Source organism: Salvelinus sp. IW2-2015, linkage group LG22, assembly GCF_002910315.2.
Source record: "Salvelinus sp. IW2-2015 linkage group LG22, ASM291031v2, whole genome shotgun sequence".
NCBI classification, from domain to species: domain Eukaryota; kingdom Metazoa; phylum Chordata; class Actinopteri; order Salmoniformes; family Salmonidae; genus Salvelinus; species Salvelinus sp. IW2-2015.
The window spans coordinates 26112746-26139077 of NC_036862.1; the positions used below are offsets into that span (position 1 = coordinate 26112746).

At 43.2% G+C, this 26332-nt stretch overlaps 1 protein-coding gene across 1 annotated transcript in view; it reads right to left on the reverse strand.

Annotated features, from left to right (window-relative positions):
• Nucleotides 1-1011: 1011 nt before the first annotated feature.
• The window catches only part of igsf9ba (immunoglobulin superfamily, member 9Ba), a 78632-nt gene continuing 53311 nt past the window's right edge, over nucleotides 1012-26332 (reverse strand). Inside the window, 16 exon segments of the mRNA XM_070433905.1 lie at nucleotides 1012-1110; nucleotides 2632-2810; nucleotides 2906-3067; nucleotides 3296-3380; nucleotides 3690-3916; nucleotides 6661-6836; nucleotides 11029-11152; nucleotides 11657-11663; nucleotides 12676-12819; nucleotides 12939-13058; nucleotides 13182-13322; nucleotides 13606-13748; nucleotides 15166-15311; nucleotides 16391-16535; nucleotides 19099-19216; nucleotides 24651-24802. Of these exon segments, the coding sequence (XP_070290006.1) occupies nucleotides 1012-1110; nucleotides 2632-2810; nucleotides 2906-3067; nucleotides 3296-3380; nucleotides 3690-3916; nucleotides 6661-6836; nucleotides 11029-11152; nucleotides 11657-11663; nucleotides 12676-12819; nucleotides 12939-13058; nucleotides 13182-13322; nucleotides 13606-13748; nucleotides 15166-15311; nucleotides 16391-16535; nucleotides 19099-19216; nucleotides 24651-24802 (2168 nt within the window).

Sequence of the window (26332 nt, forward strand, 5' to 3'; positions counted from 1 at the left end):
AAGCCTAGTTGGAAGTCATCTGTGTTTCTTATGCCACAAAAGCATTTGTCCCCCAACAACGACAAAATGGCCTTTCAAGTTTTTTGCCCAAGAGCGAACGTTTAAGAAATTATCTGCTGAGACGGTTGTCATGGCTGCTTGGTAATGGTTCCTCTCTCATACTGTCGCCTGTGGCTACAGTCATTAGCTCAATTCTAGCCCAGATATTTGCACTGGCTACTTCATAATGCAGGGGTGGAACACAAATAAAAACAGGTGTATTTGCTGTTGACATGGTGCTATGGCTTTGATTTTTCTCATCTGTCTCAGCATGTAGTGCATCACTAGCAGGAAATGTGGATTAAATGCTATTTTACTGGGCCACAATATGGAGGGCTGTTTACTTGCATTAATAACTGTACTGGTTTGGAATGGGTTTTCATTATTTTGGTAATAGCCATCAGATCTTTTGGGTTGTCTCGTTGTCTCATGTGAATTGGTTGTCATACTGACAGGCTGGTATCCTCTGGAGAGCATCAGTCCGAGGGATGCCTCCAACTCCTCGACCTCGTCCATCGGGCCCGATTCACCTGTCCTTATCAGTAGTTGGGCTCTCGGCCCGGGCCTGTATGTTCAGGAGACTGCCCAGCCCTCAGAGAGCAAAGGGACAAGAGCTCTCCTTCTACAATGAAAACCAAGCGATGTCCCTTTTTTTCTATTTGCCACACACCAGGAGCAGCATTTCACTGTAAGGTCTACACCTGTTGTATTCGGCGCATGTGACAAATAAACTTTGATTTGATTTGATTTGTAAACTACACAGTCAACTATAGTGCATATACACGGTACTGTACATGCAGCTGAGCCAACGCAAACACAAATCCCTATATGGTGCATATACAGTATACTGTGCATGCAGTTAGGCCAGCAGAGCACTAAGTAAATCAAATCTATAAATACATATATTATCCATGCAGCCAAGCCAGCATAGCGTAGTGCAGCACAACACACACTGTGGCATGGTGCAAGCAGCTAAGCACTCACAGGGAGCTGGCTGGTGGGGGCATGTAGCTGCTCCTGGCTGGTGCGTCCCAGCAGGGCTCTACCCCTGGCAAGGGGGTAAGAGGAGGCCTGCGGTGGGAGACACACAAACGGCATGGGCCACGGTCATCTGTCAACTAAGCCAAACCTCCACACAACACAGGAGGGACCATCATGGCGTCACAAGAGGACCATACTTCACTAGTCTGATATAAAAGTCCCTGCCAAGTCCCCTATAATGCCATTTCATTCACTTGACCATCTAGATATTCCAAGAAGTTAAAACATCCAATTCCTTTTAACATAGACCTCTCTCCAAACCCTTTACATACACACAATATACACTACACGACCAAAAGTATGTGGACACCTGCTTGTCGAACATCTCATTTCAATATCATGGGCATTAATATAACAGCCTCCACTCTTCTGGGAAGGCTTTCCACTAGATGTTGGAACATTGCTGCAGGAACTTACTTCCATTCAGCCACAAGAGCATTAGGTCGGGCACTAATGTGGGCGATTAGGCCTGGCTCGCAGTCGGCGTTCTAATTCATCCCAAAGGTGTTCGATGGAGTTGAGGTCAGGACTCTGTGCAGGCCAGTCAAGTTCTTCCACACCGATCTTGACAAACCATTTCTGTATGGACCTCGCATTGTGCACGGGGGCATTGTCGTGCTGAAACAGGAAAGGGCCTTCCCCAAACTGTTGCCACTAAGTTGGAAGTACAGAATCGTCTAAAATGACATTGTATACTGTAGCGTTAAGATTTCCCTTCACTGGAACTAAGGGGCCTAGCCCAAACCATGAAAAACAGCCCCATATTATGAATTGTCAAACTTTACAGTTGGCCCTATGCATTCAGGCAGGTAGTGTTCTCCTGGCAAGCGCCAAACCCAGATTCTTCCCAGATTCGGCCAGATGGTGAAACGTGATTCAACACTCCAGAGAACGCATTTCAACTGCTCCAGTATCCAATGGCGGCAAGCTTTACAACACTCCAGCAGACGCTTGGCATTGCCCATAGTGATCTTAGGCTTGTGTGCGGCTGCTCGGCCATGGAAACCCATTTCATGAAGCTCCTGACAAACAATTATTTTGCTGACGTTGCTTTCAGAGGCAGTTTGGAACTCGGTAGTGAGTGTTGCAACAGCAGACAGACGATTTGTACGTGCTACTCGCTTCAGCACTCGACGGTCCCGTTCTGTGAGCTTGTGTGGCCTACCAATTTGCGGCTGAGCCGTTGCTGCTCCTAGACGTTTCCACTTACAGTTGACCGGGGTAGCTCTAGCAGGACAGACATTTTATAAACTGACTTGTTGGAAAGTTGGCATCCTATGACGGTGCCACGTTGAATGTCACTGAGCTCTTCAGTAAAGCCATTCTACTGGAAATGTTTGTCTATGGAGATTGCATGGCTGTGTGGTCTATTTTATACACCTGTCAGCAACGGGTGTGGCTGAAATAGCCTAATACACTAATTTGAAGGGATGTTCACATACATTGTATATATCGTGTACATTCAAACTATACTCATGTCCTAGCAAAGCTACCCTGCCCTGACAGATGGTTCTCAACGGGAGTGAAACGAACAGAGACCATAACAATAACCCTTATAACAGGTAAAGACGAGTTGATGTTGCATCTAAATTTAATCCAGTGACACTGCATTGTGAATTGGCATATGAGCTCAAAAGATTGGCTCCTATTTTTTAAACTCTCTGGTTTTGTTTTTAGTACTTACGATGAGTCAATGCTTTTCCTGAAGTGTGTTACAGACAGGGGAGGGTCTTAGAAGAGACAAAACAGAGATTTAGAGATTACAACCAAGACCAGAGAAAGGACAGTAGAAATTAAACAGAAGTTAGAAGAAGTGCAAGCATACCTGGTTTGCGTTTGAGTTTGCGTTGGTGCTGTTTGTTGACGAAGCAGGCTGCTAGAGTACTGAAGAGCACCGCAGCCGCCAGAAAGCAGATGGTTGCCACAACGCCCGCAACCACGGGCAGCGCCAACCCCTCTTCAGTCACCTCCGTAGGGGGGAAGGGATCTGAGGCCGAAGAGGTACCCAGGGGTTCAGAAATGGGGCGGTGGAAATGGACTTCACCTTCAAATCATGAACTTCACCAATCTCATGGAAGTAATGGATTTAATGGAGTGACATATTAGCAGAATATGAAATATTCTATTTCATTGTAGCTATCTGGGAATATTTATAGAATATTCTCTTAATCTAATTCTGAATTGAGGTGTGTAATATATTAGGTGTAACACTTACCTGTGCTGGACACTCCCACCACATTACTGCTCTCACTGATGAGGTCGTCCATGACGGCCATGACTCTGAACTCATACCAGGACTCCTGTCAGGGACACAAGACAACACACTCCTCCACTGTCCATTCCACACACATAACACAACCACAGTCCAATTCACCTCAGCATAACCACTGTCTCAAAATAAAGGTGTCATTACCCCAAAACAACTGCCATCTGCAAAATAATAGAGGTAACACTTTACATATACTTAAAAGGATTTAGTAATTCATAAAGTGTTCATTATTATCTTATCGACAGTTTATGACACTGTAATGAACAGTCATTACACATCGGCAGTTGTCACTATAAACAGACAGCATTGTTTATACATTGAGGTATGTATGGCCCTTTACCTGGACTAGGTCCCTGGCCATCAGCTCAGTCTCAGCGGCAGAGATCAGATCATCGAGGACCTCCCACCTCTCCCCGAGACGGAACTCCATGATGTAGCGGTCGACAGGCGAGGAGTGATTGGCTGGCGGGAGCCATGTTAGCAGGACGCCGTGCTGTGTGCGATTGGCTGTGAGGCACCGTGGTGGAGTAAGAAGCACCTGTGGTTCAGGGGTACTCAGGGGAGACACTAAGGGGTCAAGAGAACAGACCCGTTAAAGAAGGAAGTTAACCAATTCATACTATTCAAACAGTCATAACAAACCCATACTGTACATTCACATGTGATCAATCAGAGAAAAATGGAAGATGGTAAGAGCAATTACAAACTGCATTCTACAAGATGGCACTAGAGAGCAGTAGTGTCAATGATATTGTGAGCTTACAGAATCAACATGACACACTGATGTGCAAACATCTCAATACAAATCAGTTGTGCTTCAAGTTAAGGCGTAACATAAGCTATAGAGTTATCTAAAAAGAAACATGCATTACAAAGAGTCTATTCTATGTACAGTGCCTTCGGAAAGTATTCAGACCCAATGGCTTTTCCCACATTTTGTTACGTTACAGCCTTATTCTAAAATGTATTAAATAATTTCCCCCCTCATCAATCTCCACACAATACCCCATAGTGAAAAAGCAAAAATAGGTTTTTAGAAATGTTTGCTAATTCATTCAAAATAAAAACTGAAATAACACATTTACATAAGTATTCAGATCCTTGACTCAGTACTTTGTTGAAACACCTTTGGCAGCGATTACAGCATCGAGTCGTCTTGGGTATGACGCTACAAGCCTGGCATACCTGTATTTGGGGAGTTTCTCCCATTCTTCTCTGCAGATACTCTCAAGCTCTGTCAGGTTAGATAGGGAGCGTTGCTGCACAGCTATTTTCAGTTCTCTACAGAGATGTTCGATCGGGTTCAAGTCCGGGCTCTGGCTGAGCCACACAAGAACATTCAGAGACTTGTCCCGAAGCCACTCCTGTGTTGTCTTGGCTGTGTGCTTAGGGTCATTGTCCTGTTGGAAGGTGAACCTTCACCCCTGTCTGAGGTTCTGAGCGCTCTAGAGCAGGTTTTCATCAAGGATCTCTCTGTACTTTGCTCCGTTCATCTTTGCCTCGATCCCTTACTAGTCTCCTAGTCCCTGCCTCTGAAAAACATCCCCACAGCATGCTGCCACCGCCATGCTTCACTGAAAGGATGGTGCCAGGTTTCCTCCAGACATGACGCTTGGGATTCAGGCCAAAGAGTTCAGTCTTGGTTTCATCAGACCAGAGAATCTTGTTTCTCATGGTCTGAGAGTCCTTTAGGTGCCTTTTAGCAAACTCCAAGTGGGCTGTCATGTGCCTTTTACTGAGGAGTGGCTTCCATCTGGCCACTCCACCATAATGGCCTGATTGGTGGAGTGCTGCAGAGATGGTTGTCCTTCTGAAAGGTTCTCCCATCTCCACAGAGGAACTCTAGAGCGCTGTCAGAGTGACCATCGGGCTCTTGGTCACCTTCCTGACCAAGGCCCTTCTCCCCCGATTGCTCAGTTTGGCCGGGCGTACAGCTCTTGGAAGAGTCTTGGTGGTTCCAAACTTCTTCCATTTAAGAATGATGGAGGCCACTGTGTTCTTGGGGATTTTCAATGCAGCAGAAATCTTTACGTACCCTTCCCTAAATCTGTGCCTCGACACAATCCTGTCTCAGAGCTCTACAGACAATTCCTTCGACCTCATGGCTTGGTTAAGAGAATCGTTCACATACATTGGCACATTCTAAGGTCCGATGATAGTATCGGTAATGTGTTTTCGGACCTTCCCTTGGTCGTATTCTCGCAGGGCAGAAATCTCAGAGATCAATTGGTAAACTTACTGATTTACCACCCCAAGATATCCCTCCTGCACAATGTCTATTTGCGCCCCTACTGGATGGAAACTACAAGTGTAATGGATGTGCTTAATGCAATGGCACTTACAAATGTAGATCCTTCAAACACCCCCAAACAGGGAAACAGATACCAATCAAAGGTGTTATCATGTGCTCCACTAAGGCAGTTATTTATCTCATAACTTGTCCTTGTGGTAAGAATGATGTGGGTAAAACAAAGCGCGAATTAAAAGTACGAACCTCGGAGCATCGTAGCACCATTGGGTGCAAAAACTCGACTTACCCAGTTGCGGCCCACTTTTTGGAAACAAACCACTCGATTTTGTCTCTACGTTATATTAGCATCGAACATGGATTTCTAATTTAAAGAGCCTTGCTCCCTTCGGTCTCACCGTAGACTTTGATCTGAAGCCATTCTTGTGATTATTGTGATTTTGCTTTTGTAAATGTTTGTAGGCTTATGTAGACAAATTGTATCTATGATCGTACGTTATCCATTTATGTTTTTTGTATGCTATTTTAATATATGAGAATTAACCAATGATATCAGGCCACACCCGGCCATGATTACAGACACGTGTCTTTTAACACTATATAAATGAGTCACCCCGCAGTGTTTGTCATTATACCCTGATGAAGACAGCTTGTCTGTCGAAATGTTGGACATTACATTTTTGCATCTGAGCTCCTAGAGTGTGCGGCTCTCCTGTATTGTTTTAATAGTTTTTTGCTCTGACATGCACTGTCAACTGTCAGACCTTATATAGACAGGTGTGCCTTTCCAAATCATGTCCAATCAATTGAATTTACCATAGGTGGACTCCAATCAAGTTTATAAATTTGCAAACATTTATTAAAACCTGTTTTCACTTTGTCATTATGGGGTATTGTGTGTAGATTGCTGAGGAAAAAAAAATATTAATCAATTTTAGAATAAGGCTGTAACGTAGCAAAATGTGGAAAAAGTCAAGGGGTCTGAATACGGCACTGTATCTATAGGATAGGCATACAGTATCAGTCTAGTGTAGGCAGCTGTTCTGGTGCTGTTGCCACTTACCTACTGTGTTAACAGTCACGACCTCGCTGAAAGGGCCTGTGCCCAGCTTGTTCTGTGCCAGGACGCTGAACTGGTATTCTGTCCTGGGCTCCAGCCCCGGCACCACCAACCACGTCTGAGACCCCGACACCGGCATGGAGTGCCAGTCATGGGGGCCAAAATTCTCCTTTTTCAACCTTGGGGGACAGAAACACAGAGAGAGCTATCAATACTAACTAACCTGCACCCGACTATAAGGTCAATGGGCCATTCTGGTAACACTCAGATAGCAAGTCTTAGGTAGTGTGCCTCTGTCAAACTACACAGGCAATGGGTCACAGTGTTACTAGGCTATGTTTTACTCTATTTAATGTCCTCCTCACAGTCATCATATCTGTAATCTTAACTAATGGTAATTAGATCCCTTTGACTCATACATTTATGAGTAACAGCTCTCTGTACAAAGTAATTCATTATTTTAGTACACAAGAGATGCGTCCACTCATATGCAATGTTCCTCAAAGCACATGGTTTAATATTACAGTCAACACATTTCCATTAAGTGCCATCGGGCCATGACAGAGAGATGGATGAGACTGGCTGTTAATATTAAACTGCCAAAAGCACCACTTCTATCAGATGATTAATTCACACACAGCCCCCATTCAACACAGAATGGCTTTATGACTGCAGACATGTACATAAAATGATAATGGTGATTTTATGGCACCTCGTGGATGTTGCCTAATAGAATGTTTCTGCAATGTCTTTCCATTACATCCCATGACACCTTTAATAAACAAACACATGAATTATGCATCTTCGGTGATTTATTGTATGCCCTACTCTTCAACAATGCAAATATTGTAAATACATATATTGAATAACTGAGAGTAACATTACTGGAGTACTGAGTAATAAACCATTAGCATTATGCATTGTAAAACTTGCCTGTTGAAGATAATATGTTTCCCCCTGGATACTGTTGCAGTATTTCATGTAATTCAATTATCAATAGGTTTTCTTCTTGACAACAAATCAGATCCCTACTAGGGCGGTCATGAAATTTTGGCAGCCGGTGATTGTCAAGCAAATAACTGGCGGTCTCATGTTAATTAACATAAACCTATTCAGCATCTCCTGGCTTTCACACATAGGCTACAAGCCACTGATGCAGACATCTACATTTTAAAAAGCCTAATAAATGCATTTATTATAGCCTACACCATCACATTAATCCATTATCTATTTTAGACAGGTCTAAAGAAACATGATATGAAGAAACATGATATGAAGAAACAGAATAGCATACTCTGAGTTGTCCTTATGTTAGGTGCTGATCTGGCTATGCCATTTGGCTGTGGGCTTCACTAGTTCATTTAGCAGACAAGATTTGCTTAGAATTCCATGGCATTATTTTATATAATTTTATAGTATGAAGAACACAATTGAACATAGCTGAATAAAATAGAAAGGATATTTTCTGTAAATTATTTGAGGGAGTGCGCACATGCGGCTATTCTGTGTTGGGCGGTTAACAAAGAAACAGGTTCTCCTATATGCTTAATTTAGAGTTATTTATGGAACTTTAGTTGTAATACAAAGGTTGGCCTATATGTTTAGATTTTTAATACATTCTAAGGCTGCATGATGCGTCTCTAATGATGATGTGAAAAAAATCGCATGAAAGACATGATCTCTGCTTTGTTTTTTGCGCAGGCTGCACACACTTCATCAGTATCTCATTCACAATTTGACAAGCACCTGGTAATGCCTCGAATTTCCCGGGGGCATCCCCTTTGTGTGGCCGTAATGCCCCCTAAAAATATCCATGCCTATTGCGGCCAGTGGCTGTTGTGCCCTTGGGCTGAATATAATCATTCTAATTCCCTTCTCCTGGCTGCGTGCTCCGAAGCACCTCTCACTCACATGGCTCACTCAGATATCTAAATTCTTATTAGCCAATGCCCGTCACGTGATCGGGTCCCTCACAGCATCTCGGGTTCTTCTCACAGGCTATAAGTGAAGACAGATACAGTACATTGGGGACACAACTGCGCGCGTCCTTATCAAATCCCGAGGTGCATACTGAAGATGTTGGAAGAACTGTCCACATTTACTTTCTGTCAGCCAACAAGATGAGTAGGCCTAACAAACAGCAAAAGCACTAGCTTATGTCAATCTACTATCCCCCATAGTACAAAAATGTACCTATTCTGTTGGTCAACTTGTCCTTCTGTGCAATAAATCATTCCAAACATACTCTGAGACAGTTGTGGGATGCGATAGATCCCAAATTAATACAACCACTAGCATCAAAAACACTTTTACAAGCATATTCAACAGATCAGAACGTTTAGCTTAAAATGTTGATAAACTATTAGGCTATTTCTTCACATTATAAGTGCAGCAATGCGCACATGGGCAGTATAAGTGTGAAAACACCATTTTCAAAAGTGACCACAAAAGCGATTATGCATGTAATGCTTTATTATAAAGGTCAATATTTATGGTGAAAATTATCTTCCCAAACTTGACACTCACGCGCCGCCTATGTATGCCAGTTAGATTGTAAAGAGGATTAATGTTCTTCATTTTAAGAAGTTATTTGGCTACTTTAGTTGTGATACAAACCTAGGCTACATGAGGTGTGTGACTATGATTTGAAAAAGTCACACAAAAAAAGGCATGTGCTGTTTCTTACCTTAGACTAGCTGAGCATCATTCACAAGTGATCATATATAATTCAAAAGTGATTGTGTATTAGTGGCTAATATTGTCACCCATCAGACTATTCTTGATTTAATCTTGTCTTTACATATACTAAATAATATATATGTGAAATTTATTTTGATTTAGAATGGACCATTGTCATGTACCTGTCTTGAAACAGGGGCAGGGGGAGAAAATACATGTCATCTATGCACTTAAATAGCGAATGGAGGATGCTTTTCCCATGGTTCATTTTCATGCCAGCCAGGTAGACTGTACTCCTGTTGTAAAGGTAAGCAATGTGCTTAATATTAGGAAAGGTGAGAAATAAATATAGTAGGCTTAGCCTATAGAAAGCTGATGGGATCCTATTTTTAATAGAGGCCATCAAAAATCTGTTGTCTCACGCAATTGCATATGCTATAGAAATGTTGCGCAACACGAGTTCATGTTCTTTCATGAAGTGTTTGATTAGAATTTTGAATACATTTGCATTGATGTCAGAGTGATTAGAGGGACAATAGAGTGCTGAGTACCAGGCAGTTAGCAAGTTTGGTATGTTTCTAAGGACCATCAGCAGCATCAGAGCTTGGAGAAGCCTAGTTACCGTGACTAAACGGTCCCGTGGAATTATCATTATTATTTCTTTATTTATTTTACCCCATTTTCTCCCATATTTCGTGACAACCAATTGGCAGTTACAGTCTTGTCCCATCGCTGCAACTCCCATATGTGTAACGCTCGTCGTGGGTGGAAGAAGAGGAGGACCAATGCGCAGTGTGGTAAGTGTCCATATTGTTTTAATAAGAATACTGATCACTGAACAAAAACAATAAAACGACAAACGAACAGTCCTGTACGGTGAAGCAAAACACAGAACAGAAAATAATCACCCACAAAACACAATGAAAAACAGGTTACCTAAATATGGCTCCCAATCAGAGACAACGACTGACACCTGCCTCTGATTGAGAACCATACTAGACCAAACACATAGAAAATTACCTACAGAACAAAACATAGACAAACAACATAGAATGCCCACCCCAACTCACGCCCTGACCAAACTAAAATAAAGACATAAAAAAGGAACTAAGGTCAGAACGTGACAATATGGACTCGGGAGAGGCAAAGGTCGAAAGCCGTGCGTCCTCCGAAACACAACCCTGCCAAGCCGCACTGCTTCTTGACACACTGCTCACTTAACCCGAAAGCCAGCCGCACCAATGTGTCGGAGGAAACACCGTACACCTGGCGACCGAAGTCAGCGTGCATGCGCCAGGCCTGCTACAAGGAGTCACTAGTGCGCGATGGGACAAGGACATTCCGGCCGGCCAAACCCTCCCCTAACCCGGACGACGCTGGGCCAATTGTGCGCCGCCTCATGGGTCTCCTGGTCGCGGCTGGTCGCGGCTTGGGATCAAACCCGGGTCTGTAGTGACGCCTATAGCACTGCAATGCAGTGCTTTATACCGTTGCGCTTCGTGGAATTTGAATGCGGTCATGACTAGTGATTTTCGGGGGGGCAGTAATACGGTCACATTAAGAGCCCTAAACCCTACATATCTATTGCTGATCAATCCCGAAAGTCTCTGTCCCCCCACCTCTATTAGGGGAATCAGCTGTAATCTGAGTATAAGATGTGATAGTAGACTAGAGCATGCTGGGAGTACTCACACTGGGCCATACCACACTGAGAATGTCTGCTCAAAGCCTCCGTCGTAACCCGGCTCCCAGGACACATTGGCCGAGGTCACCGAGGGCAACACACGAATGTTGCCTGGAGCATGTGGGCTGGTGCCTGAAGGTCAGAGAAAAGAGATCGTCATATTTAATACCAGAGCCATCTACAGTATACCTCTCTATATCTCTCTACTATATATTGCTCTGGCCCACACTAAAGAGTGATAGAGCAATCTGTTAGGTCTATGTGTACAGTATGGTGAAGGTTAGGATCACCATTCTACAATCCTTCAATAACCACAGTTTGTGTCAGGTGTGTTATTCCCATAACAGCTGTTTTCTCAATGTATAAAAAGCCATCTCACTCAGAATCACTATCATTGTCCAAAAATGTGTCCTATTAAGTCAAATAATGTACATTGTGCTGTCATTACCATTCACAGTCCTCTACAGTATACAACTGCCTACAATGGCTGTGAATGGCCTATTTGATTGGCTAATTAATGTGATGTCAGGTGCTGTAATGTCAGGTGTTGTTGACCAATGGTGAAGTGAAGGGGAGTGAAGGTCTATGGCTTGGCCAGACCATCACCATCCCAGCCCCCAGCTGTGTGGCTAAGACCCAGCACCTTTCACTGGTATTAAAAGGAGACCTGCTGTCCTAACCACTATGGTCAGAAACGTCAAATCTGTCCACTCCATACTCAGCACCTCTGACATGTCACCTGTCACTCCAGTGAGGGGACACTTGGGCAGGTGCCAGCTAGGGTGTATGACTGTGAGAGTCCTGAGAAATGCTTGTTACTCATATTTACTGTAAACACGCACAAGCAAGTCCCTTGTCTAAGCAGTACTTCAGTATACATACAGTACAGCTGGGACTAGGGTCATCATGAATGCCTAAGCAGTACTTCAGTATACATACAGTACAGCTGGGACTAGGGTCATCATGAAATGTCTAAGCAGTACTTCAGTATACATACAGTAGCAGCTGGGACTAGGGTCATCATGAATGCCTAAGCAGTACTTCAGTATACATACAGTACAGCTGGGACTAGGGTCATCATGAATGTCTAAGCAGTACTTCAGTAATACATACAGTACAGCTGGGACTAGGGTCATCATGAATGTCTAAGCAGTACTTCAGTATACATACACGTAGTGGGACTAGGGTCATCATGAATGTCTAAGCAGTACTTCAGTATACATACAGTACAGTTGGGACTAGGTCATCATGAATGTCTAAGCAGTACTTCAGTATACATACAGTACAGTTGGGACTAGGGTCATCATGAATGTCTAAGCAGTACTTCAGTATACATACAGTACAGTTGGGACTAGGGTCATCATGAATGTCTAAGCAGTACTTCAGTAAACATACAGTACAGTGGGACTAGGGTCATCATGAATGTCTAAGCAGTACTTCAGTATACATACAGTACAGCTGGGACTATCATGAATGGAAACAGAGAGCTGCAGGGTTGCTGTCAAATCCACTTCAATTCAGATTACCTGAAATTCTGAACCCTGAAGAGCTGAGAAAACACAGGAGGACGGTATCCTATGACGTACCTATAGGATCATCAGACACGCATGGGGACAGAGGGTTATGAGGTCACAGAGGACAGTACCGGGATGAACGAGGAGGCGCGTGCTGGCAGTGATGCTGGTGACCACATTGGTGGCCACACACTCCCATTCCCCATGATCCTCCTTGCTGAGGGACAGGAACTGTAAGCTGCCGCTGGAAAGGATGTTGTGCTTACTCTTGCTGGGCTTCCCCACCTTGAACACACACACACACAAGCACACACACAGTTCCCTGGTTGTTATATCAAAAAAGCAGTTTGAGTTTTCCATGTTTCTCTTCCCAGACTAGTCCCAGTTGTAGCGTGGTTTCATACCTTCCTCCAGGTGATGGTTGGTATCTCAGGGTCTCCCGAGGCAGCACAGGGGATGACCAGCTCTCTACCAGCTTCTTGGCGGTACTCCCCACCAGGCCTCACGTTAAAGTAGGGGGGATCCTGTGGGCCGGGCCAACACACACACAATGTCACAGACCAAGTCTCACAACAAGTCTCACCAAAAGGGGGGAGAGAAGACTACACATATCACATTTGGTCAGAGGTTTCTTCCAGTACCAGTACCTTTAGCACCAGAGTGGCCGGGTCAGACTGGCCCATTGTACCCAGGGTGTTGTAAGGCATACAAGTGTAGGTGCCAAGGGAGTCTTCTGTGGCCTCCGCCACCCGRATACTCCCATCCGGTGCCTGGCTCCATCCGGGGTACTGGGACAGAAGAGAGGAGCTACACTCAACATCACATGGATGCAATATTCTCTACAACATGTCAAGGCCTGTATTCAAAACGTGTTAAAGAAGGAGTGCTGATCTAGGATCAGGTCCTCCGTGTCCATATAATCGTATTCAGTAGGGTGGAAAACCTAAAAGGGATCCTAGATCAGCAATCGTAATCTGGTATGCTTTTTGAACAGCTGTTATGGTGAATGAGGTGTAATCAGCATCAGTCCAGACAGACAGAGGCCCCCACGGATGGCAGACTGAGACTGACCTTCTCCACTCTGAGAGGGTAGCCATCTTTCTCCCACTTCACTGATATCACCGGCGGGTTGGCGTCCGCCGGGCAGCGGATGACCCCTGGAAGTTTCCGTGGAACGTATATGATGGAGGGCATGTTGAGCACACGGGCAGGGTCTGAGGGTCAGAGACTAGAGGTCAGAGACGACAGAGCACAAGGTTTTGTGCATATGGACAGGAGATGGTTTCAGTGAAAATAGACTGGAGCATAAGTCTGAAACTGTTAAATCACAATTTCACTTCTCCTATAATAAGTATTGAAACCATTGATTTTTTAAAATTTTATAATCAAATCAAACTTTATTTGTCACATGAGCAGAATAAAACAAGTGTAGACCTTACCGTGAAATGCTTACTTCCAAGCCTTTAACCAACAGTGCAGTTCAAGAAGAGTTAAGAACATTTTTACCAAATAAACTAAAGTAAAAAATAATAAAAAGTAACAAAAATAAAATAACGAGGCTATATACAGGGGGTACCGGTACCGAGTCAATGTGCAGGGGTACAGGTTAGTCGAGATAATTTGTACATGTAGGTAAGGGTGAAGTGACTATGCATAGATAATAAACAACGAGTAGCAGCAGTGTACAAAACAAATGGAGGGGGTGTCAATGTAAACAGTCTGGTGGCTATTTGATTAATTGTTCAGCAGTCTTATGGCTTGGGGGTAGAAGCTGTTAAGGAGCCTTTTGGTCCTAGACTGGGCACTCCGGTACCGCTTGCCGTGCAGTGTAGCAGAGAAAGCAGTCATAGTCGGCTGTCTCTGTCTCTGTCTCTGTCTCGTCTCTGTCTCTGTCGTCTCTCTCTGTCTCTCTCTCTTCTCTCTTCTCTCTCTCTCTTCTTCTCTCTCTCTCTCTCTCTCTCTCTCTCTCTCTCTCTCTCTCTTCTCTCTCTCTCTCTCTCTCTCTCTCTCTCCTCTCTCTCTCTCTCTCTCTCTCTCTCTCTCTCTTTCTCTCCTCTCTCTCTCTTCTCAACACAGAATCAATGACCAGGACCTTTCAGAGGGAATTAGCATAGTAACAAACATGCTTAGACTGATGATTAAAAAAAACGTCTGGCCTTGTGGCATTTTCCTTCCACATATAGTAGCAGATGAACTAAAAGGTCACCGTTTCAATTCAGTCCGGCACTCTGAGAAGACCAGGACTTTTTCTCTAAGGGGAGAACGACAGACTGAGCAGCATGCTATGGGGTGAGACTAGCAGACAGTCTCTGTCACTGTCTAGCAATGAAAGATAATCAACACTTCAGAGACTGGAATCATAGATGGGAAAAAATGCTAAGAATATGGTGATGAGAGAGGCCCTGCCAAGATGATGAGCAGTAGGACTATCTGAAATTCAGCCATGGGTGGAAAAGTTTCAGCAGGGTGATATATATGGTATTGCATCACCAATGACAATACTGTACAGCAGCAGTGTTCTGGCTGCCACTATGCAGGCTGTGATACTGTTGTTTCTCCTCCTGTTCCAATACAGCCAGCCTCGTCTGCCCCTCCCCCTATCCCTCCCTCCATCGCCATGGTAACACTCACACTGAACAGAGAGGTGTGCTGATGCTGACGGTGGAGTTCCAAGGCTATTGCTTGGGCTGCAGGTGTATTTCCCAGCATCCTCTGGTTTCACCCGGAAGATGTGGAGGGTTCCGTCAATGAGGATGCGGACTCGGTTTTTCAGGTCACTGCCGAGAGGAAGCAGACAGTTATCGAACATGCCATAGCATAGACACACTCACACACTGGGGGCTGCATTAATGCAATTACACAAGTCTGCCATGAGAGAGCAGCATTTGGTCAAATGCTGAAAAGGTTCCAAAAGATGGAGGAGTTGTATGTCAAATAAATCCCCTAATTTTCACAATCACCTGATGTTGCAGCCCTCGTGTTTTCTCTCTCACTACCACTTTAAATGAATTACCCTCATGAAGAGTACACTGGCAGATATTCTATTCCCGCTGTGTTCAAACAAAGAACAAACCCACTGCACACCATGTTCATTCAATAAATATTTGAGAGGACATTATGCAAAAGAAATAGCAGAGGGAATATTCTCATCTAAACTATGAATTAATCTAAACTATTCATTGTATATATTTGAGTAAATAAATCTTATGACTAGACCAAAGATACCCTCTTGTGATAGACTGTTGGCTCCCAGGATAGACCAAACATTGTAAGCAGCCCAACTAGGATAGTAGTGTCTCATCATTGGGTTGATTATGCACAGTCTTTTTCCAGGCCTTCAGAAAACAATTTTAGATGGGCCTCTTTCTAAGGGACTCTCTGATAGGTTGATTCACCCAGACAGACACTTGGTCTCCCAGTCACTTGTTTTTTCTAAAACGTCTCCATCACTGAACTAAAGAGGCGAGTCTGACAGAGCTCCTGCTTCAGATCATTACTAAAGAATAAGAGGCATGTGGTATTGTCATCAGAGTGTGCTAACCCGGCTGGTGTGGTCCAGACAGCCCCTGCTAGGTCCTCTCTTACTGCTGCCGGACCACAGCATGACAGGGCACCAGCACACACACAGTCCCACACACACACAGTCCCACAGGCACGCAGACATGTAGGCACGCACACACATACACACACAGAAACAAACACACATTCAAATTCACAACACCAGGACAGGGTCTGGAATCCGTAAATACAACAAGACACTATACAAAATACTTTAAGATCACAGGGTGGAAAAGACTCAAAGACCAAAGGGAAGGTACACAGACAAACAGAAACACGATCTCGATTATAACTTTACTTCTTAGTGAAGTAGACGTTATCTTCCTCCCAAAACCAGGTGTAGGTCAGGTTTCCAGGATACGCCTCTGCTTGACAGGTGAAGCGTGCATTCTGGGATATGTTGACAGTGATGTTCTCTGGTGGTGACTTAATATACGGTGGCCCTACAGGAAACAAACAAGGCTTTTAGTGTACAACAAAACATAGACTGAACAAAAATATGAACACAACATCCAACAATTTAATAGATTTTACTGAGTTACAATTCATATAAGGAAATCAGTCAATCGGTACAATTGAAACCGAGACTCATCTGTGAAGAGCACACTTCTCCAGCGTGCCAGTAGCCATCGAAGGTGAGCATTTGCCCACTGAAGTCGGTTACGATGCCGAACTGCAGTTAGGTCAAGACCCTGGTGAGGATGAGGAGAACGTAGATGAGCTTCCCTTAGATAGTTTCTGACAGTTTGTGTAGAAATTCTTCGGTTGTGCAAACCCAGAGTTTCATCAGCTATCCGGGTGGCTGGTCTCAGACAATCCCGCAGGTGGTCCTGGGCTGGCGTGGTTACACGTGGTCTGTGGTTGTGAGGCCGGTTGGACGTACAGTACTGACAAATTCTCTAAAACGACGTTGGAAGGGGCTTATGGTAGAGAAATTAACATTAAATTCTCTGGCAACAGCTCTGTTGGACATTCTTGCAGTCAGCACAGCAATTGTACGCTCCCTCAAAACTTGAGACATCGGTGGCATTGTGTTGTGTGACAAAACTGCACATTTTATAGTGGCCTTTTATTGTCCCCAGCACAAGGTGCACCTGTGTAATGATCATGCTGTTTAATCAACTTCTTGATATGCCACACCTGTCAGGTGGATGGATTATCTTGGCAAAGGACACATTCTCACTAACAGGGATGTAAACAAATTTGTGCACAACATTTTTGAGAAATACGTTTTTTGTTCGATGGAAAATTTCTGGGATCTTTTATTTCAGTTCATGAAACATGGGACCAACACTTTACATGTTGCATTCATATTTTTGTTCAGCGTAGATATGGATACTCAAATTATTATCTTATGACCCATTCACACAGCGTCTGTTTATTGTTACGTAGGTACAGTAGACCCCTGGCACAGGCTTCTCTCTAGTAGTCTATGAGATACAGTAAGCAGGCATATTGTAACTTGAGCCACATACTTGGTTGCCAGACTTGCAGATGCCTCCACAGCATGAACACTCAGTGCCCTGAGGTTGCTGCTCTGCTCTCTATCTCTCTGTACTATATTACAGACAGTGAAACGTAAGCTGCCTTTTATAAGTGGGCCCAGCTACAAGCCTCCTGGTTATTTCCTAAATACACACTGAATGGCTTTATACACCAGGAGGGACTACTGAAAGAGTGGTTAAGTCACAGAACAAATAAAAACAGATATTTGAGTGAGAATCACGACTCCTCCGATAGCTGCTTGTAATTGCTCAGAGAGCTTTAGACAACTTCACTGGCACATTTCCACAGAGCCTGCTTATGGATAGATACTCCTTAGTGAAAAACAAAAACAGGCTGCAATATTGCTGGTGTACAAAACTGATATGTATCATGATATCTCAGATTTATTCCAATTCACTCTGGATTTGTATTTATTGAAACCATCTAAGACATGTATGAGTTTTTTGAGGATGTTTCAGTCAGACCCATTCATTCAAAACTTTCCCCTCACCTTCATGTATTATCAGGCATGTGCATGCAGTGTGTGCGTGTATTTAGAGGGGTCAGTAGCGTAAATCCAAGATGTAACCAAGCACTTCTTGCCCATATTCCTTTTAGACACTTGCACATTGACTGAAATTGACACATCTTTATCCCACTATCATACGTAACAAGCCTACCATAAAACCAACCTGCTCCATCGGCTGTAATATACATCCTGTTAACTCATCCAGTGCTTGTTTTGATAGAGAGAGAGAGAGAGCGAGAGAGAGCGAGAGCGCGAGAGAGCGAGAGAGAGAGAGCGAGAGAACGAGAGAGAGAGAGAGAGCGAGAGAGAGAGAGAAAGAGTGTGTGTGTGTTTGATGTAGACTGAGTGAGGCAGAGGCAGGAAGTGGAGGAAGCCTGTATCAGATCCATTTATCTGAGCAGAGCAGACCCCAGATCTGTGTCTGTGTCTGTCTAGCCGAGAGAGAGCCTGGTTAATGGACCGGAGACAGGCAGTGACGAATGCCTCAGACAGACAGTGATACACACACACACACACCACCACCAGCAGCAGCAGCCACAGACTAGGTCACCAGAGGACTTTAGAGTACTGACTGATACAGACTAAAGCATACTACCACACTGATAAAACCAAACACTATCCCTGCATACTGTGACAAAGGCAGGAAACAGATACTTATTAAGTAGATAGCGGCAGGACTTAATTTCTCTATCTTAAACACAATCTAGACACTGTACTGTATAGCTGTAGGCGTGTAATAGATGTTTAATAGCATGTGTAAGGCAAAAATAGCATAAAGATTCTCAGATAAGGGATTATTCAGACAGTCAGGACAAACTGTTCTTTCAGTATTCAGACAGCAATTGTCCTAGGAACCTTCTCCTCAAAACTCATCCTCAGTAATCAATGTGCATCGCAGTAGAGAAAAGTCATGATTTCTCCCTCACTCCACCATAACAACCTCTGAGGTTACACCCATCTGTGACRTTACAATGTGACCSTTGCACTGTTACCTTGGACCAGCAGACGGGTGGTGTGGAGTACCTCTCCCTGGTCGCTGAAGGCTCGACACGTATACGCCCCTCTGTCGTCCCGAGTGATCCCCAGCACCGTCAGACTCCCATCATGCACCTAGTGTGGACAAATGTGTGAGAGACAGAGCAAACATACAGAGATGGTATTTATAAGCATAACCTAGAGAAATTGCACACCAAAATCAAGGCAGGATTGAGGTTCTCTGTCTTTGGTAGGAATGTATGTTTCGCTCTGTGAGTCGGTGGGTAGGTCTGTGAGTCGGTGGGTAGGTCTGTGAGTCAGTGGGTAGGTCTGTGAGTCGGTGGGTAGGTCTGTGAGTCAGTGGGGTTAGGTCTGTGAGTTTGGTGGGTAGGTCTGTGAGTCGGTGGGTAGGTCTGTGAGTCGGTGGGTAGGTCTGTGAGTCGGTGGGTAGGTCTGTGAGTCGGTGGGTAGGTCTGTGCACAGAGGTATTAATATAGAGAGCATACAACCAATACTGTAAAGTCTAAACTCATCATCATGTAATTCTCTAATTCATCTCATTCCCAGATACTTCCGTCCAAATGCGCGAAGAGTCTGGTGGACCAATGCATCAAACTTGGTCTTCGTGAGCCAATACAGAGAGCCGGGAGAAACTCCCGGCACATAGGAATTGGCTTAATTGGCTTAATCTACCAAACAATCATCTCACACAACACCTTCTCCCAAACTCTCCCCCATACGCTAGTAAACCAGAAGCACAGAGCCACGCCTCACAACCCTGTGATTTGCTCAAATTAAATGACAAATAAATKACAATACTGAAATACTCAGGAGGTCACACCCATAGAATTCTATAGTCACTGCCACTAAGGAAAACTTTGACTGGTTGATATCCCAGGCTTATATGCACTGTGCGTAATAGTCTGGGGATGAGGTTATTCTCTAATTAACTTTGGTTGTGATGTGAGGCTAATCTCTCCAAGCGGTAACCTGGGAAACGTCTCACTGTGCTCCTGTATTTCCTCTCCCCTCTGCCGAGGAGGACGCTGACAGGAACCAATAAGCAGGGAGGGAACACAATAACCCAACCTAATAAAAATACCCTCGTAAATGATGCAGTAGGGTTGCTGGGTTCTGTCCATTCAGGATACACACAGCTGTAGCCCTGTCCATTCAAGCCAATGGTAGGGAATCTGTTAAACCTCTGGTATTATACCTATTCATCTGTCTCTCAAACCTTTCAGTCAAGAGAGTTTAGCAGCAACTAGACACACTCACACAGTGGTCCATCCTGCCTTGGGTCCGCCCAGCTGAGGTAGAACTCCCTTTTAATCCCACTCCATGGCAGGACAAACACACATAGCTGGGCCACAGTTATGACACAGTAACCTACACTACACTTGCAGCAGTGTAATAGTCAGCAGGCCATTTCTATAGCTATATGGAAGGCGGATGGGGAGGGGAGGATGAGGAGACGAAGGTGGAGGAGGTGGACACATTGATTCATGTGTGGGACCTCAAACAGCAGGGTGTGCTGAGATGATGACCATGATTYCTCCTCTTCTCTCCACTGTCACATTCCTGCCATTCTCTACCAAGTCCTCAAGGACACCATCCATGGAGCGCAAACATTACCACCATCTTTTTACTACAATGGGAGTCCTCAAATGTATAGACTATTGCTTGGTCGGGAATATAAAAGTTTTTCCAGTTTCCTCTCACAGCAAACCAACCACATGGAAATCAAAAACAATTTGAGCGTTCAAACAAATCATAAACATATTCCACCCTCACTACCAATGCGCCTAAATGCTGTCTGCATTAAAGCATGGTTTAGATGTGAGGCTCTTGGCTCACTGTTGATATTCATGTTTAGTATAACATTCATATTAAGAGTAATGTAATATTGATGCATTAAGAGGGGATTAATAATGCATGAGGAAGTCTTCCAATCGTTTACTATTGCAAACATGTTAAAGCCCTGGGCTCCTCCACTCTGACCTTTGATGAGGCTGTGATGTGGGAGCCTGAGAGGGGTGAGAGAGAGGGATGAGAGGAGTGAGAGAGGAGTGAGAGAGGGGTGAGAGAGGAGTGAGTGAGGGATGAGAGAGAGGTGAGAGAGGAGTGAGTGAGGGATGAGAGAGGGATGAGAGAGGAGTGAGAGAGAGGGATGAGAGAGGGGTGAGAGAGTGATGAGAGAGGGGTTAGAGAGGAGTGAGAGAGAGGGGGATGAGAGAGGGGTGAGTGAGAGGGATGAGAGAGGGGTGAGAGGGATGAGAGAGAGGTGAGAGAGGGATGAGAGAGGGGTGAGAGAGAGAGAGGTGAGAGAGAGGGATGAGAGATGGGTGAGCGAGAGAGGGGTGAGAGAGGGATAAGACAGARGGCCAGCTGAGTGACAGACACAATGACATAGGAATGAGGTGAGCTGTCACTTCCTGTACATCACATATCAAGTCCAAATGTTAGGTGCAGCCTTCAGCAAGCCTTCAGCTAGCTCAGGGATTTACTCCATTTGAAACATCTGAGTGTAGGGAGGGGTGAGCGAAGGGTAAGAGAGGGGGTTGTCTATGGTTCACAGGGTTCCTTAAAGAGAACTGGAACACTAACGCAAAACATGACAAATGAGAGAGRKGGTGCAGCCGTGGCTTGACACGCCTAGACTGTTCTTCCTCCCCTCAGGGACCTGCCCTCTGCAGGCCTTCTGCAGCCTGAATGACAGAGACTCCTGGCCAATCACAGACATGCCAGACAGTCCAATTAAGGGCTTCTCGATCTGCAATCTGGGTGCCGATCTGCAATCTGGGTGCAGTCTTACGTATACTCAGAGAGATGGTGGTGTGTGCAGAAAATTTCACCAGCACACACAACCACACCTATAGACTGGCTTCTTACTTGAACATGAGTWATGAAACAGACTGTATAGGCTTATCTACAGCCAGTGTGAGTACCCAGATAGATGAAAATGCACGTTTTAAGACAATAACCTACTGTATTGCCACCAAAATAGTGTAGAGAATGTTTTGGCGTCTGTGAAAGMTTTTACGGTATATCTACAGCTTAGTCTGAGTACCCAGATAGAGGAACATGCATGTTTTTAATCAAAACAAATCGTACATTTTCACAAAAAGAGTGTAGCATTTATGACTGTAAATTGTCATCATCAGGCTTCCCTAAACTGATAACATTGTGTACACATTGTTTTGGAGTCTGTGAAAGCTTGTATAGTATATCTACAGCCCAAGTACCCAGATTGAGGAAAAGGCATGTTTTTAGACTAATAATCTATCGCCACAAAATGATCATGCATTCACAACTCAAATTGTCTATCAGGCATAAGAACATTGTGTAGAGAATGTTTTGGAGTCTGTGAAATCTTGTATTGTATAAACTAGCCATACTGTTCAGTTGTTCTGAATATTTCCATACTGTTCAGTTGTTCTGAATATTTCCATTCTGTTCAGTTGTTCTGATAATTTCCATATCTGTTTCAGTTGTTTTGAATATTTCCATTCTGTTCAGTTTGTTCTGAATATTTCCATTCTGTTCAGTTTTCTGAATATTTAATTCTGTTCAGTTGTTTCTGAATATTTCCATTCTGTTCAGTTGTTCTGAATATTTCCATACTGTTCAGTTCTTCTGAATATTTCATACTGTTCAGTTTTTCTGAATATTTCCACATACTGTTCAGTTTGTTCTGAATATTTCCATTCTGTTCAGTTGTTCTGAATATTTCCATCTGTTCAGTTGTTCTGCATATTTCCATTCTGTTCAGTTGTTCTGAATATTTCCATATCTGTTCAGTGTTCTGAATATTTCCATTCTGTTCAGTGTTCTGAATATTTCCATTCTGTTCAGTTGTTCTGAATATTTCCTTTCTGTTCAGTTGTTCTGAATATTCCATACTGTTCAGTTGTTCTGAATATTTCCATTCTGTTCAGTTTTCTGAATATTTTCCATACTGTTCAGTTGTTCTGAATATTTCCATCTGTTCAGTTGTTCTGAATATTTCCATTCTGTTCAGTTTGTTCTGAATATTTCCCATTATGTTCAGTTTTCTGAATATTTCCATACTGTTCAGTTGTTCTGAATATTTCCATTCTGTTAGAGTGTTCTGAATATTTCCATTCTGTTCAGTTGTTCTGAATATTTCCATTCTGTTCAGTTGTTCTGAATATTTCCATTCTGTTCAGTTGTTTCTGAATATTTCCATCTGTTCAGTTCTTCTGAATATTTCCATACTGTTCAGTTCTTCTGATATTTCCATTACTGTTCAGTTGTTCTGAATATTTCCATTTCTGTTCAGTTGTTCTGAATATTTCCATACTGTTCAGTTGTTCTGAATATTTCCATTCTGTTAGTTGTTCTGAATATTTCCATTCTGTTCAGATGTTCTGAATATTTCCATTCTGTTCAGTTGTTTCTGAATATTTCCATTCTGTTCAGTTGTTCTGAATATTTCCATTCTGTTTCAGTTGTTTCTGAATATTTCCATTCTGTTCAGTTGTTCTGAATATTTCCATTCTGTTCAGTTGTTCTGAATATTTCCATATCTGTCAGTTGTTCTGAATATTTCCATATGTTCAGTTGTTTGAATATTTCCATTCTGTTCAGTTGTTCTGAATATTTCCATACTGTTCAGTTGTTCTAATATTTCCATTCTGTTCAGTTGTTCTGAATATTTCCATTCTGTTCAGTTGTTCTGAATATTTCCATTCTGTTCAGTTGTTCGTAATATTTCCATTCTGTGTTCAGTTGTTCTGAATATTTTCATACTGTTCAGTTGTTCTGAATATTTCCATTCTGTTCAGTTGTTCTGAATATTCCATTCTGTTCAGTTGTTCTGAATATTTCCATTCTGTTCAGTTGTTCTGAATATGTCCATACTGTTCGTTGTTTCTGAATATTTCCATTCTGTTCAGTTGTTCTGAATATTTCCATTCTGTTCAGTTGTTCTGAATATGTCCATACTGTTCAGTTGTTCTTAATATTTCCATTCTGTTCAGTTGTTCTGAATATTTCCATTACTGTTCAGTTGTTCTGAATATTTCCATTCTGTTCTGTTGTTCTGAATATTTCCATTCTGTTCAGTTGTTCTGAATATTTCCATTCTGTTCTGTTGTTCTGAATATTTCCATAAATGTTCAGTTGTTCTGAATATGTCCATAGCTGTTCAGTGCTTACTGTACTTTTGTTCCATAGCAACAAAAAAAAAAACATCAGGAGCAGTGACATCCTCAGAAGCGGTGGGGTGTGGCTGGTCTTAAGCATGCAAGACAGGTATCATATCTAAGATTTCAATGTCACATCTGAATGTCTCCAAGACCTTAAAGGGCTTAATTATCTGGAATCCACATACCTTCAAGGATCATTTCCCTAAATATCAAAGAACGTCATGGCAGCCCTAGAAAATTGACAAATCCAATATTAACCTGGAGGAAATGCTAGCATGTTTTATTTCCACTGACCTAAAGAGTCACTTTCACAGACCATTTCACTGCTGATTCAAGGTTTAAAGGGCTTGTATTTCTAGCCCGAGGGTACAGTACATTTGTTGTCCATTTTGGCTTACCGTGTATTTTCCACTGGTTGCAAGCTCCTCCCCCTCCCTCAGCCAGCTGATCATTGGTTTGGGGTTTCCCTGGGCGGAGCAAGTCAGCAGTGTGCTGCCCCCCTCCTTGGCCTCCACATACTGTGGGGGCGTGGTCGTAAAAGTGGGAGGGGCTTTGGGAAAAGAAAAAACACTATTAGCATATTTTCGATCCGCTGAGAATATCTTAATTTCTTGAAGGTATTAAAAAGTTGGGAATTTCCAAGATGTGGCATAGTCTTTAAATAAACAGCCTATCACAAGTTTTTATGTACATTCATCTCTAACCAGCATTATACAAGGATGAGGGATGACTGTTATAAATCAAATACACATTGATAAATCTCTCAAATTTACTCAAATTTAAGAAATGTGTTCCCTCTTCAATATAGGCAATGATAACCTAATCTGCTCTCTATAAACCCAGTGAACAGCATCACATCACAACCATCTAACAGAATACAGCCACTAATAAAACCAATCATTACAGCATACTGCACAGCTGTTCCTGGGCATCACTAATATCCTTATGGGTTTATCATCTATTTCAAGCTAACTAGCTGCTACGCTACATCTCATGAGTCAACTGCACTTGATATCTCAATGTAACTCTGGTTCTAAACAGCAGCAGCATTGTTCTATTCAGGACGTACATGCCAGGCGGTGTCTGAGAAAGGCCCCAACATTTGCCAAAGACTCCAGCCACCCGAGACATGGACTGTTCTCCTTGCTCCCGTCCGGCAGACAGTACAGGTGCATCAAGCCTCAGACCAACAGACTCCTATACAGCTTCTATCCCCTGGCCATAAGACTGTTAAATGGTTAACAAATACTACTATCCCTCACACCTACGCTGCTGCTAAAATGATTATTTATTCGATTTATTCCTACCACTATGTTGCCGCTCATTGACTATTGATTCCTATTACCTATCTATTTTATTAGTATCTATCTATTTTATCCTGCTACTTGTCACTATTACACGATTACAGTGCCTTTAGAAAGTATTCATTTCCTTAGATTTGTTCAAAATGTTGTTGTGTTACAGGCTGAATTACATTTCGATTTTTTTTTGTCACTGGTCTACACACAATATCACATAATATCAAAGTGGAATTATGTTTTTTTATTTTTTTGCCAATTAATAAAAAAGGACAAACTGAAATGTCTTGAGTCAATAACTATTCAACCCCATTGATATGGAAAGCTTAAATACATTCAGGAGTAGAAATGTGCTTAACAAGTCACATAATGTTGCATGGACTCACTCTGTGTGCAATGATAGTGTTAAACATCATTGCTGAATGACTACCTCATCTCTGTGCCTCACACATAAACTCAGCAAAAAAAGAAACGTCCTCTCACTGTCAACTGCGTTTATTTTCMGCAAACTTAACATGTATAAATATTTGTAAGAACATACGATTCAGTTCCACAGTCATGTGACTAACAGAAATGGAATAATGTGTCCCTGAACAAAGGGGGGGTCAAAATCAAAAGTAACAGTCAGTATCTGGTGTGGCCACCAGCTGCATTAAGTACCTCAGTGCATCTCCTCCTCATGGACTACACCAGCTTTGCCAGTTCTTGCTGTGAGATGTTACCCCACTCTTCCACCAAGGCACCTGCAAGTTCCCGGACATTTCTGGGGGGAATGGCCCTAG